General features: G+C 36.2%; 1 protein-coding gene across 1 annotated transcript in view; it reads left to right on the top strand.

Annotated features, from left to right (window-relative positions):
• The window catches only part of OCA2 (OCA2 melanosomal transmembrane protein), a 170,568-nt gene that overhangs the window by 31,916 nt on the left and 123,035 nt on the right, over positions 1–15,617 (top strand). The window contains 3 exon segments of the mRNA XM_065741233.1: positions 6,243–6,400; positions 8,151–8,233; positions 8,566–8,719. Of these exon segments, the coding sequence (XP_065597305.1) occupies positions 6,243–6,400; positions 8,151–8,233; positions 8,566–8,719 (395 nt within the window).

The following is a 15,617-nucleotide window of genomic DNA, read 5'->3' as shown; positions in this document are numbered from 1 at the left end:
TGTTTAGTTCTGGGTTCCTTGGTACAAGGAAGACAGGGATCTCCTAGAAAGAGTCCAGTGAAGGGCTACAAAGATGATAAAGGATATGGAACACCTCCCTTATGAGGAAAGACTGAGAGATCTGGGTCTGTTCAGCCTGGAAAAAAGAAGACTCAGGGGATCTGATCCATATCTATAAATACCTAAGAAGCGGGAGGCAAAGGGATGAGGCTGGACTCTTTCTCAGCAGTGTGTGGTCATAGGACGAGGGGAAATGGCCACAAACTGAGGCATAGATGCAGTGATGGAGCACTGGCACAGCTGCACAGAGAGGTGGTGGAGTCTCCTTGTCTGGAGATGTTCCAGACCTGCCTGGACGCCTACTTGTGCAACCTGGGCTAGGGAGCTGCTTTGGCAGGGGGTTGGACTCGATGATCTCTGGAGGTCCCTTCCAACCCCAACAATTCCGTGTTTCTGTGAAATTTCTGAAAAATATTAAAACATAGGAAGGAATATTTTTTTTAAATCAAATGGAGTTGTCCCCACTGGACTTTATCATTCTGGTGGCACTTAGATACTTGTGGATTTTTTTTTTCTGTCATGCATATGAGATGTCAGACTTGTTTGGAGGTGGGTCTTTCTGTCTTTGGCTGCTACTTCTAATGTGGTGTCTCTTTACCACTTTCCCGTTTTCTGCAGCTCCTATTTGAAGTTTCTGTACTTTCATTTATTGCTTGAATTTACTGCAGTTGATTTCTTCCCGCTAATTTTTGTGTATTTTTTAGACTCTCATTTCCATCTCCCTTTGCTTTATCTATCCCCAGGGATTCAAAGCAGGCATGTAGCACTGAACTGTACTGGCTGTAGTTTCTGGAAACTGAAGCTTTCCTCCTGTGAATTAGTAGAAGCTTTCTGAGTGCATAAGATGTTTTTTAACACTAATTTCCCTATTGACACAAGAGCCAAACAAAGTAGATTTAGTATAATTTTTCAAAGTAGTGGTAATGTAATAATGTTACTTATTGACAAGACTTAGGATTTCTTTTTGCTTTTAAATTCAAACAATCAAATCTTTAATACCTGACAGAAGAAAGTTTGATTATAAAGCGAACTTGAAGGATATGTTTCTGTAAGAAGCAAGATTCAATACCCATGTTAGTGTAAATCTGTGAAGCATTTTCAGACCTTTTACTGAAAGGCCTTATGTTAAAAAGGAAGCATCAATGATTAATAAGATGATTCGCCTTTGGAAAGTGGGTTATAAAAATGGAAGAGAGGGAGTCTGAAAAATTCCAGCGTTTCCTAGGTTAGTGTCAATTTTCTGTAACTCCTCGGCCATTCAAACTTTCAAGTAACTTCACTCCATTAGCTGGTTAATCACAGAAAGAATGATAATTATTCCTTGCACTTAGCCATTAACCACAAAAGCTTTCTATCTTGAAGAATGTTCTCAAATACTTAAAGGATCTTGTTTGTTTCTTCATTTCTAAAAAAAAAATTGCCCTGATCTATGCAACATTTTAAATCTTTCTCAAGCAATAGGGAACAGACAGTGGGAACAGAAATGTGCAGCAACCTTTAGAATCAAACTAGGCTTTACAAAATTCAGAAATAATGGGGTTGAGGAATTATACAATCAAGTGTACGTTCATTTATTATCATTTAAAAAATGTCTATCTCCCTAATAGAGTATCTTTTTTTCTTTCACTGCACCTGATGCATTTTTTGCTATTTCTGCATTTTCATTGGTTTAAATATTGGCTTTTTACAAGAAAAGGTTACATATTCCACTGGCAGCTCTGGGTCAATGGGTCTCGTGCCATCTCTGTCCATCTCTGATGGGTGTTTCAGTTAGTCTTGTTTGCTTCCCTCTCAATAACCTCTGTACTTGTGTCAGTTACTGCCATAGGTGAGGGAAAGTTATGGCAGTCTAGGTACAGGAATTTTGTTTTCCTTTTTCAGATTGATTCTCAGAATGTACTTCTTGTGGACCTGAAAACTAATAATAACTATGAAGTGGATTTTGAATTCTTTCTGTGTCTGGTCAAGAATTCTACATTTATAAAAAATAAATACATTTTAAATCCTTTCAGTCCTGATCTGATTGATTCCTTTATGTGTTTGATATCTCTTCATTTTAGTTCTTTGGAGTGAGGATTGATATTCTGCAAGTTATGTATTTGTGCAGCACCTACTGCAAAGAGTTTCTTACTTGCTTTCTCTTTGAGTACTATCACCACAAAACAGAACTTAGGGAAAATACATCATCTCACATCGTGACTGAACAGATCTTTTGTCATCCTAAAAAAACAGAGTCATATTGACTAGTTGGTGGCTGTTTTCACTGGTTTACTTCCCCTCTCAGTAGAGATAATTCATCGTACCCTAGCCAAGCTTAAAATATCAGAAAGCAGAAAATGTATCTTAGCAGAAATAATATATTGAAATTTACGTAATAGGCTAGAATTCTTATTTTAGTTAGATTCAGTGGAACCATTCAGAAAAAAAAATGTGTATGGAAATTGATAGGGGAGACTTTTGACAGAGAAGGCATAAAATATGCTGACCTTATCAAATTCCTTGCTGAGGTAGAATGAGTTTGAATGACGGGTGCAAATGTTTTAATCACAGAGCAAGAAAAGGTCACTAGAAAAACTTGTAATCGTGCCATGACCATTAGTGACACTGAAAATCACCTTTTCTGCTCCCTGAGCCTGAGGTAGAAAGAATGGCTATGAGGAAAAGAATATACTTGGAGTGTTGAAAGCTTTTCAGCTACCAGGGAGAACTTAAAAAATGGGCTTTTCTCCCAGGCAATATCAATGACTGAGATAAAACAAAAAACAACAAACTTCTCAGATCTCTGGTAATTTTTCCTCTTCAAATTTATTTTGTCGTTGCTTTAGCCCTTTACTTTTAGGCAATTTTCAGTCACTTTTTCCTTGAAGAAAATGTTCAAAAATTGTTTGTTGTTGGAAATAAACTAGGCATTTTTGTCTGCAGGCAGTGTTCAAGCTTCTAAGTAGATGAATGAAGACGAAGACCATGTTCATTGGCAGGCAAAGAAGCAGAATATGAAGGCATGGTTGAGAAAACTAGTGAAACTTCTAAAACTGATGGAACACAGATAGAAAGGATGGATTCAAAGTAGAGTAAAATGGAATAGTTATAGTGAATTCTTCAAATAGGGAAGCCAAGAGTTAGAGAAGAATGTGATTTTCTACTTCATATAATTTGAAGAGATGATCGAAAGACAAAATTTCAGAGTGATGTAGAGTTAACCCTAGTTAAGAACAATTTGTAAAAATAGATTCTAAAGACCAGGAAAAAATGTTTTTTTTTTTTAAATGTGAAAAACTTAAGAAACTAGTACGAGCAGCCTGGTCATAAATCAGGATCAGTAGCAATATGCATATGGGAAGCTAGATGAAAGAAAATCATTACATGTAATAATCTCAAGGTACATTTTACTGTAGGCAGACTAGGTGATACAACCAGATGTTAAGTAAATCAGAAAGTCAGCATGCAAATAGAGATTACCTGTCAATCATGGCTTTTCAGTAGGTTCTGTACATAATGCATAAATGTCTGGAGAGAGAGCTGGTTGCAGTCTTAGGGTGTGAATCATTCTAGCTACCTGAGTTAGTCATTCCAGGCTCTCTTTATATAGTTCATGGTGAGCTGGCACTTCTAATGTGATGGTGTGAAATAAGACAATGAATTCCATTTCCCTTTTTTCACTGATTTAAAACAAATCAAAGCAATCAACACAGAAACAGATGTCCATGGTACAGAAACAGAAAATTGTGGATGAATAACAATATAAATATTTAGCCACTGTATCCCATTCCATCTTACTGTTTATGTCAGCTACAAAAAAGTAAAATTACGTGAGGTCACTCTTATGTGCTCTTTAATACCTTCTAGGAGAAGAAAATACAGCTCATGGTTCAGTGTTGAGTGACGGACCTAGTTTGCTGCCAGATGTAATTACAGAGAACCCATGCACAAAGTGTATGCAACCCCAAATCCCTTGACAGGATAATTCACAACAGTAATATAATTTCAAGAATGGAACTACATAAAGATGAGGCAGCTTAGCCAAAGTGAAATAAAAATAACAGTTCCAGCTTTAAATTTTGTCAGGAAGATTTCTTGCTTTAAAGGCACATATTGGAGTTTCACAAATGTTCAGAAATGAGAAAAACAAAACACATATCATGGTTAAATTTCAGAGTTAAAGGGGATGTTAGAAGTAAAAAGATAGTAGATAGAAGTTGAAGTTATACCTGAATGGTGAAACTGGAAAAGAGGCCACATTCTGCTAATTTGAGCAAAATATAAAACCAAGATAAGACAAAATATGCTGAGGAGCAGACTGAGAAAACAGGCTGGTAAAAATTTTGTTTTTTCTAGGTATAGCTGAAGTTTTCTCCTAATTTAGCCTGAGTCTACCTTTCATAAAGGCTGTGATCTGCTGCAGTATAACAGTGGAATTATGGCAGCTATTATGGTGTTCAGCTCCACTTGAAATCAAAGGAGAGCCTTTTTTGCTAGGGACCTTTCTGATGATTTTACAAATGCTCTGAAGGAGTGGAAAACACTTCTTGAGTATGCCTCTATTCATAGGAAAATAAGGTAAGAACCATTCTTCTTGATAATAAGGTTCCATTTTTTCCCCCTTCAATTTTAAACATCCTTTATAATAGCTCCTGAATGTGACATCTGAGTTATTACAAGATTTATTTGAAAAGTATTGCTTAAAAGGAGCTTCCATAACTATAGTGTCTATAGTTACGGAAGCTTTTTGGGATATTAATTATTGGCTACATTTCTAATAAAAATCAGACAGTCAAAAAATGTCCTAAAACAATGGGTTAATAATTTTAGGTCAGCAGACTTGTAGAAGGTGTAATTAATGTCTCAAGTTAAAGAAATATATATAGTTCCTGTGGAGAGTTATATTATGTCTTAAAACACCAAAAAACTATGGTGCCATTTCACACTTAAAGCCTTCAGACAGGAAAGAGAACTGTACTAATTTATACATGCTAAGACCTGGCATGTAAATTCTCTTAACTGGAGCTGGTCTCCTAATTTGTTGCTTCTGGAGTTAATTTTTTTATGGCTTCCTGCGCAATTTCTTTAAGCACACAGATGTTTGTGTTTATACATGTATATTCATTCTTAATGAACGATGTGTGAATTATGGTGTTGATGGCTTGCATTTGTATTAATTCATGAAGTTCTAGCTCCTCACCTGTCACTAGTTCATAGAAACAGAATGGTTTGGTTTAGAACAGAACTTAAAGCCCAGTCAGTCCCAACCCCGTGCTGTGGGCAGGGCTGCTGCCCTCCAGCTCCGGCTGCCCAGTGCCCCATCCAACCTGGCCTTGAGTACCTCAAAGGATAGGGCTCATGCAGCTTCTCTGGGCAGCCTGTGGCAGAGCTTCATTGCCCTCTGAGTAAAGAATTTCCTCCTAACATCTAATCTAAATCTGCCCTCTTTTAGTTTAAAGTAATTCCCCCTTGTCCTATCACTAAGTTTCCTTCTTCTGCAAGCCCACAGGGATGCTTCTTTCTTAACCATGTCAAAAGTGGACTCCTAGCAACACTGAGTTTAAACAGCCCTAGATTTTCTGAGACTAGCTGAACCAGGCTTCTGATATGTTTGTCTCTCTTGGTTGGCTGATTTCTTAAGTATATTAATCTAGGAATGTAGTTTGACCACATCTCATGCTAGATGCTCAAGATTGAAAGAAAGAAAAAATAGAAAAGGAGCTGAAAGAGAAAGAAACAATTAGTATTCTCAGAGAAGCTTGATTGTGTATTTTTAGATGTTAGAAAACTTACGACTTACATTTTGATCAAAAACCCAAATTCTGCATCATGAATAGAGAATTGATTCTGATTTAATTTTCCACATGATTACAGCTTGCACATTTTCCCCCATTACAATTTCAGGTATGTTTAAATGGCCCAGTTAATAATGCAGACTTTCTTCTACACAAGCACTTAAATAGCCTTACTTCTTAGGCTCTCTGATTGATCTCAAGATTTGCTAGGAGAGGAGAAAAGGATTTGTTGTTATTCTTGAAGTTCTGTTTCCTTAGGAAACCATGCCATAACTGTGCTACTTGGTGAAGAGGTAAACATCTGTTTTCTTCCTTTTGTAGTTCATGAAGTATTTTGCATGTACTGGAATTAGAATATCTTACACTCACTTTTAGTGGAAATTTACACCTTAACAAGTTTATTGACAGCTATGAATTTGACAGATTTCCATGACTCTGCTCTGTTGAAGTTAGAACTGGGAGGTCCATTTGTAGCAGATGTAGCTGATGAACAAACACAAGAGTACATTGTAGTACAAGTCAGCCAGACTGAAGAACCTGGATCAAGGAGGAGACGCCAACAGCAGGTGATGGCCTTTATATTTTCCTTCAGTTTTTCTGAGATGTGTTAAATCCTTTGTTTCATCACTGTGTTTGAGTTGCTTGTGCTTTTCCCTGTGGTAAAACTAGTGTTGGCGTCAGCGTTAGAAAAATTATTACAATAAGATTGAAGTTACATTTTCCTATGTGTTCATAAGAATTCCTCTGGCTTTCAATATTTATCAAAATTCTGTAAAACTTCTGTCCCTTGAAAATTCATGCATTAAAAATGGAGAACAGCTTCATCATTTAATAAGTAGCATTGGCATATAAAGGTTGCCTCTCATTCTATATTGAGGGGGATGTCAGCAGTATTCCCATTTATGCCCAATCTCACAGTTTACAGCAAAAGATTAGTCTCACTACGTCAGTGTGCTGAACAAAACCATAATGGCAATTGCTCTCTTAAATTTCCCAGTCTGTTGATATGGAGGCTTCTTTAACCCATGCTGCTGGCCATGATCCCCATGGAGCCTTAGAACTGCTGCAGAATACCACCTCCAGCTGGCACTCCAGTGAAGTCCTGGGATGACCAGATTAAACTAATCAGAATAACCTCCCCTGCTGGCACACTTTTCAGGCATTCATCTGTGTTAGATGTTCCAAGTTGGCTATGTTGTTTTCTTTTTTCTCCAAATTTTAGTACATAGGATCTGGATGGACTCCGAATTTAGGCTACAATTAACTGAATTCAAGTTTCTTTATGTTTCTTTTTTGAAAAGGAAATATCCATGTATCTACACTTAAGGACAGTTTTTGAGTAAACTTGCCACATATCAGGGTATTATTTTATTGGGTTAAGTTTCAGAAAAATGTTTATTTAATTTAATTTATCTTTTTATTCTTGGAGGATCAGAAAAGAATTCTGTTTGCTCAAGCATGTGCTCTTCATGATGTCTTGAGAAAGGATCTTGCTATTGGGGCTCTCATCATCTGTATCTCACGCCTGTTAGTTTTATTCCCAGGCAGCATTTGGAAGTGAACCATATTGTCTCCTCTGGGAGTCAGTCTCCCTGAGGTGTTGCTACAGGGACTGATGCCTGTGGAAGGATGATGGACACCTCACCACCTTTGACTGCTTTCCCTTATGCAATATTGTAATGCTCTCTTAGCAGGTCTTCCTTAAACATACTAAGGCAAGAAAGAGCATCTTAACATCATACTGTAAAAGCATGACTCTGCTAGTCTTAAATTCCTTCCCTCACAGCTCAAGATGTTTGCACTTAAGAAAAAATACCCTGGGCCACGGGGCTCCACACAGAGCCTGGAGGACACTAGGACTAAGTGCTATGCAGTTTGTGTGGCAGGTCAAAGAGAGCTATGCAAGCACCGGAGACACCGTACAAATTTGTTTGGAGGCTTGGAATTGCTCCCTGAAATTCATGCCTTTTGAAATGTAGAAATACCCACCACAGCCAGGTGTTGTGTCACCTAGCTGTGGCACTTATATAAGGAGCCTAGCTGCCCTAAATGCTTCCAGTGTTTGGTGGAGAACATCCTGGAGTGTCTCTGGCTTTAATGAATATAATGGATATATTTAATGGATAAGTTTGTTACAACATGAGGGCTGCTTATATAGCTAATAAAGTGTTATGAATATAGATTGGTGCATGTGTTCTCCATAATAAGTTCTCCAAACTGTAAAGGAAATAGAATAAAAGAGGTATAAAAGCCAGAATAGAGATTTACCACCTTAAGTAACATTTGGTAATATTACTATATCTGATTCTTTTGCAGGTGGTATACAACTGGTCTCTACCCTTGAGTTCAAGAAGAAATCAGCAAATCATCACAACTAGAACCTTTCAGATATCAAACAGGTTGGCTAAGAGACTGGGATATGACCATTGAAGTAGTAGTTTACACAGACTTGATGGTAAAATAATAACATACCATTTTTGAAATAATCTATCACTCACTGCTTCAAAGGGGCTGGGAAGTGTGACCCCTCCCCTTCTTTTTAAATGTACTTCCAAATTTGAGTTATTTTTGAAACTAAGATAACTGGAGGGATAGATAAAAAATATTTGACAAGTCTTTCACGTTTGTAAAAATATAATAATAAAAAAAGCACATGTATTTATAGATATTAATTATAAAATGAAGGCATTTTCACTCAAGAAGAAAACAAAACTTCTTTTCTTTTCCCCAGAGGTGCCATCTTCCTAAACATTCAAGCATTCCTGCAGGAACCCAGAAGTGTTCCTCTCTCCATGAAGCATCAGTACCTTCATGCAAATATAGAAGCACAAGTAACAGTTGCATCCATCATCTTAGTAGGTGTCTATGTGCTGATCATACTGGAAGTAAGTTGTGTTTTGTGTTTTAATTTTATTTTTACCCTACATTGCAAATGCAACAAGAGGAAGAATTTTGTTCTTAGCATTTAACATTCCTCTAAAGTCTGTATCTGAATCCTTGCTGTATCTTTATTGTTAATGAAATGAACGAGATATGTGTGAGGAAATTGTTCTGAATTATAACAGATTCCGGCAAGTTATATGAACAATATAGTGGTTCTTGAATATTCTTCTGTTAGTGTTATAGTACTTTTTACAGGATTATAACTTGGCTGTGACCGTAAAAATGAATCTGGATTGGAAAAAATGTGAGAAAATCCTAGGTTAAAAATCAATTAACTTAAGAACAGGTTAAGAGAAAAGCTTTGGTTATTCCTTTTTTCTAAGGAACCTCAGACTATAATTTGGTGTGCTTTTAAAAGGTTAAACTGAGAACACTTTGGAGTATGAGTGACATTTAGAAATGCTTTTACTGTACCATTTAAAAAGGAACTAGAATCTGAATTAACATGAAGAAGTCAAGGATACAGGAACTTTAAACAGTTATTGCAACTTCATTCCAAAGTCTTGAGCTACCAAATTCAAAGAAAATGTCTTAAATCAGCTCCAAGGATGAAAAATACGTCAGAAATAGCACAAGCTCTGAAAGATATCTTTGAACTGAAAACACCTACTTTCTGATTATCTTGAAATAAAGTACAGATACAGGAGCTTACCTTTCTTTGTTTTTTTTTTCCAGTTCTATTAATTTATGTAAGTGTTAACACTCTCCATGAATTCTCAAGTTGAATCACACCAGATTTCCACTTGTATGAAACAGAAGTTAGTCATGTCTGTAAGGCATTTAGTCTGGCATGCTTACTGTATCTCTTCCGTACCTTAAACATTTCATCCTGTTACCTGCTGAAATGGTAAGATAGGTAGGCAGCTTCTTATCAAATATTAATGGACACATGCAATGTGACAAACGCTTTAGACATTTAGATTTAGTCATTCAGTAATAGCCATTTATTTCTATGTATTTTATGCACGAAAAAAAGATTTAATATTAAAGTATAAATAGAGACGGGCTAATATTGATATAAATATATGAGGGCATGAAATAAAACATCATAACAATCTTAATGATTTTTTTAATGCAGCTTTTACTTTTGAAAAGAACTATGCAATCCTATAGTAATTACAAAGTATTGTTTTTTAAATATATGTAGTAATTGAGTTCACTTGGTATTATTCTAGAAAACCACTTTGGAATAATTAATGGATCAAAGGAAATGAAGGCTTGAAACTGAAGTGAAAATCAAGAAAAACATTTATTTTTTTGTTGTTTTTGACAGAAAAATTATTTCTGCACATTCAAAGACAGAAATAGATCCTTACCCGTAAATTTTGAATATGAGATATGGGAATTCACCAATTGAATCGTGGCTTTATCTTTCTCCAGAGCAGTTGTAGAAATGACAAATACTACTACTAGAGTAAATTTTAAACTATAAATATATAAGCTAGCAATAACTGAAATAGAAGTTGACTGTTTTTCAGTTTCCCCATGGATCTCTTCCAGGAGATGGATGTTAATATTTTTAGTATATGTAACAGTGGCTTACCTCATATTCACTATTTATAACTTTAGTGCCTGAAGTTGAGCTTTCTCAACACATTGCACTCTATTCCATTAGCTGTTATCACTGTTAGAAAAATCAATCGGTGTTGCTGCAGGAGCATGCATTTTTTCTCATGGATTTTCATTTTCTGTGTTGTCACTCCCCTCCTTTTATCTGTCTTTATTGCAGTTTCCTGTGTTTTATTCATTATCATTGCCAATATAGGTTCAAATTTGGGGAATATATACACCCAAGTACATTTTAGAGTTATATTTTCACATATGTGCTTACAACTCTGAAGAAATATTTGGCATTTTATCTGTTTCAATGCACAAGAGTTATCTGAATGTGGGACTCTTGCTCCTCTTCCACAGCACTTTTCCCAGTATAGGAAATCACATCTTATGCCCTCACCTTCCTAGACTCCACAGTACTCATCTTTTTGTTAGTCACCAGGGAATGTACAGCAGAACAGCCTGCAAGAGCTTTTGTCTCCCACAGATACATTTGATGGGAAGAACTCTGATGGAGTAACATGTTATGATTGAAAGGTGAACTTCATTTACTGTAAACTGTCATTTTCTCCAAACAGCTTAAAGAAACAGGGAAAATTCTTTGAAGTAGGTGTTTTCATCCTTATTGGCAACAAATCTGTAGAGCCCGACATACGTCAAGTACCAGTCCTTGTTCAGTAGAGAAGTCTTGATGTCTTTTGATGAACAGCACATAGAATCATAGAATGGCTTAGGCTGGAAGGGATCTTAAAGATTATCTTGTGCCAACCCTCTGCTGTGGGCAGGGCTACCCCCACCAGCTCAGGCTGCCTGAGGCCCATCTACCCTGGCCTTGAATATCTCTGAGGATGGGGCACCCACAGATTCTCTGGGCAGCCTCTGCCAGGGCCTCACTGCCCACTGAATAAAAAATTTCTTCCTAACATCTAACCTAAATCTCTTCTCTTTTAGTTTAAAGACATTCATTTCCGCTGTGACCTATCACTATCAGATTGTGTAAAAAGTTGATCTCCCTCCTGTTGTAAGCTCCCTTGAGGTCCTGGAGGACCAGAATGAGGTCTCCCCAGAGCCTTCTCCAGACTGAGCAAACCTAACTCCCTCAACCTTTCTTTATAGGAGAGGTGCTTCAGGCCCCTGATTATCTTTGGGACATTCCTATGGACTCACTCCAACAGTTCTACATTGTTCCTCTACTGAGACATTATACTGTGGAGCCTGGTTTCTTCACACATTTATTTTTAGTGTTGCTTTTTTTGAAACCATTTACATGTTTTTTAAAAATTTGAAAGACATTTCTGGTTAAGAAGATTCCAATTTTGCCTCTTCAGTTTCTAAAGATTTCTTTATTATACTTACGAGAAATGTGAATATTTTTGCAGTTCACCATCCTACTCTACTCCTTGATGTTTTGGTGTATTGCCTTTAACTCTGGATACCTCTTAGTTACATTTTCTTAGTAAGATGTGTGTTCTATTTTTTCCTTCCTTTTTCTTCTTTTATTTTTTTCCCATATAATCATCTTTTCCCTCAGAAACTAGACATTCATCCTCTTGAAACTGATTTTTCTTCGAATATTGAACAGTCACATCATTGCATTTCAGTCTTCGTTTCTCTGCCCTTCTCCCAGAGGAGAAAAATATATATTTCTTGTGGTATTTTTGAATTAGTCAAACCTATACCATTTTATAGATGTGTAGAAAGCAATGCAGTATTTCATTCTGTTCTTGGAATCATACACCGCATAGGAAATTAAAGCAAAGGAACATTAAAAACAAAACAAAACAACAAACAAACAAATAAACAAACAAACAAAAAATGCCCCCAGAATAAAAAAATAAAATGGTGGTTTGTGTTTACCTGTTTTGATCTCAGCTCTGACCCTTCAGGGCTCCTGAGGAACAGATAGATTATAAGTACATTTTCACACAGGTCTACTGGGGTAGCTGGTGTAAAGTGCAGATGTTCAGAGTTGTATGTTGTTGTTGCTGTCCTAAGTTAGTTCAAATGTATTTCAAGGAAGACTCTTTCTGTTTTTGATCCTCAAAGCATGTAGCCCTCTTTGACTGAAAATTTTTCAGAAAAAGAAATCTAACCAAAAATCTTAAAAATTTTATTTCTTTGCTTTCTTAGCTGAAAAAATAAAAATGTTTGAAATAGAAAAGTGTATGCCCTCTGCTGCTTTCTTTGATTTAAATTTATTTTCCACCACAGCCGTTTATATTTATGATTATTTATGATTTATTATGATTTCTTCCACCCTATTTGCTCAGACTTGATAAGCAGTGATGTATGATCTTTTTTTCTAGTGGTACAGAATAATCAAGAAAAAGTGGGATGGTTACAAATCCCATTTTTTCCTCTTTGCAGTACAGTAAGACATCTTTGACTTCTCTTTTGTGTTTATTAGTGTATACGCACAGTAGGATAATATATAGTTTACCTTTTAAAGAAATCTATCTGCCTATCCTTCTCTTGAAATATTTGTTAATATTATTAAGTTTTCTTGGTGTTTAGACAAAAATCTTGAGTCGCTAAAGCCCTTATTTGTAATTAGTAATTGCCTATCTAGTTATGTTGGAACTGTATTAATTAGAAATATGTAAGGAGGAATACATTTATTATTACAACTCAGAAATCAGTAATTTGTATAAATTATTGTGTACTCTTGTTCAATATTTTCCATTAATAGTATAGTTCATGTTGTGCATTAAAATGGAGCGTTAGCTGTTTGTGATGCTTAAATAAACCAGTCAGTATTAATGAAGTGATCCTTTAAAAACTATTTTAATGTCATTATTAAATATTGAAAATTTACCACTAGTATGGTATATGGTGGAAAAGTTATACTTTCAGGTATTTGAAATTCTATGAGAGCCTCCACTGTAATTATTTCATCACAAGAATTATCATTCATATTCCCTTATGTATGTAACCCTAAGGAAGACCTTGCCAGGATATTCCAAAAACCATTTTAGTGACCTGACATCTTGAATAACATTTACAAGTCTGTATTACCTTTTAAATGCAAATATGTGAAAGTGCAAAATCTGGCCTTAAAAGGTCTGGCTTCTAATTTTTTGAAGCATGGACTTATAATCACAATGTTATTAATTTATGGAAATAGAGAATATCAGTTTCTTTCCCTACTACTTGTCTATTATTAGCTGGTTTAAATTATGAATAAACATCCCTTAAGCTCAATTACTTTAATACGGAATAGAGTGATTTTTAATAGCATCTAACCAGCAGGAATTAGCCACAGACATCAAAATTACTATGGAATTTAGTATGCAGTTTAGAACAACCATTTTTCTAGCACTGTGGGCTGGTTGAACCAATGTCAGAAATCACTTTTACAAATGAAATAAGGTGTTTATTAGTAATACTATCCACACTCACAGAGTCCTGTTAAAAAATAAATTTTTTAAAAAATATGTATTTATTTTCAGTAGAGTGGTTACTTGGACCTAGGAAATAATGATTTAGAGAGGGAATAAGAAAATTGAAGAAATATTCTCTGTATGTGAAACATAACATGAAAAGATTGTGAAAAGCTAATCTTAAGGTAGATTTTTTTTTTTAACATGAGGAGAGTCATAGTAACTCCAGATGAGCTTACTCAGCATGGTTTCTCACTTTCCATCCATTCTCGTATTGATTGGTGTTTAAATATAGATAGAGAAGAGTGTGGATTAGTCTTCCCACCTCCACTTATAACCTACCAAAAGATTGTGAGTAAAGAGACAGAAGAAAATCCATTGCCTTTATTGGGAAAGGCATTGTATAAAAGGAAAATCAGAACCAGTTCTCTCTTCGTCCCTTATGAGAATTAATACATTCCTGCAGCTATTATTTACAGTCATGCTAGTTTGCAAAAATTGTGAAAAAATATTAAAACACTGTAGGTGTTGGCAGAAAAATAGGGCAGGTTATCAGAGGAAATCATCTATATTTTTTAGTGAAGAGTCTGAACTGTAACCTCCTAGTGCAAGACAAAACTGGTCCTCATCTACCTTTCTGCTTGGAGCTGGGAGGGAGCAAAAGAGCAAAAGGTGGGGGCAGGGCTGAAAAGCCAGTGCCCTTGTGTTTGCCAGCCAGCCTCCATCTGTACAAACATGACAGAGAGCAAAGACTTCTAGATTGTCTTGGTGATCTGTGCCATTTTACAGTGAGGTGGAAATGGAGCCAAGAGCTAGGACCCAGAGAGCAAACTTGCTGGATGGAGGGAAAGATCATTATTGCTGTGGGTTCCATGAAATTGGAATGCAGTGTGGTGACACTAGAATATAAAATGCAGTAGAGTAATCTAACTTCAAGAAAAATTAAGATCCTTTAGGGGCATGCTGGCTGCATTTTTTCTCAGTAGCAGGTGGTTGTAGGTCTACTTTGGAGACCCCAGTAAAATAGGGAGCCATTGCCATTCAAATATCTCCTATTGCCTTTTCTTTTTCAATATATATTTTTTTCCCATCTGAAAATGTGCAATAAGGTCTGTCTTACCATTCCTTTTTTTAAAGAGTAATGCTTACATGAAATAAACTGGGCATGGCACTGAACCCTATAGAGTGGTGGGAGGCTCAGAGGAGACCTTATTGCACTCTACCACTTCCTGAAGGGGGGTTGTGGTGCGGAGGGGGTAGGTCTCTTCTCCCTGATAAGTAATGACAGGATGAGAGGGAATGGCCACAAGTTGCGCCGGGGAAGATTTAGATTAGACCTGAGGAAGCATTTCTTTTCTGAAAGAGTGGTCAGGCACTGGAATGGCCTGCCTAGGGAGGTGGTTGAGGCACCATCCCTAGCGCTGTTCAAGAAGCGTTTAGATGAGGTGCTAAAGGACTTAATTTAGTAGTTGGGTAGAGATAGTGATAGGAGGATGGTTGGACTAGATGATCTTATAGGTCCTTTCCAACCTTATGAACTTATGAACTTAAGAAGGGAAACCTGTAGAAGAACTGTAACCATCGGAACTGCAGCAAAGAAGTGTAAATGAAGATAGGAAAAGTTTAATTGAAAGAAAATTACTGTATTAGAGCAAGCAAAATCCTCAGTTTGATCCAAAGTTTGCTCTAAGAACAATTTTACATTATTAACTCAAGTGTTTATTTTACAACCACGGTTGTCTGATTTTTTAGATCTATCTTGGTGAAAATCTTGCTTTCCTCTGTATATGTGTGTGTGCGTACAAGTGTGTACTTTAAAGAAAAATGTCTTAGATGTGGTGCTTCTTAGGCAGTACTTCTGCAGCGTGTAAATTAATCTTAATTTAGAATTTAATAGAAGAAAATT

This window comes from Cyrtonyx montezumae, unplaced genomic scaffold (assembly GCF_038088225.1).
Source record: "Cyrtonyx montezumae isolate F1298 unplaced genomic scaffold, pur_monq_1.0 scaffold_3, whole genome shotgun sequence".
In the NCBI taxonomy this organism is placed as follows: Eukaryota; Metazoa; Chordata; class Aves; order Galliformes; family Odontophoridae; genus Cyrtonyx; species Cyrtonyx montezumae.
The sequence above is the reverse complement of the archived record's forward strand: the minus strand, read 5'-3'. Positions and strand labels throughout refer to the sequence as shown.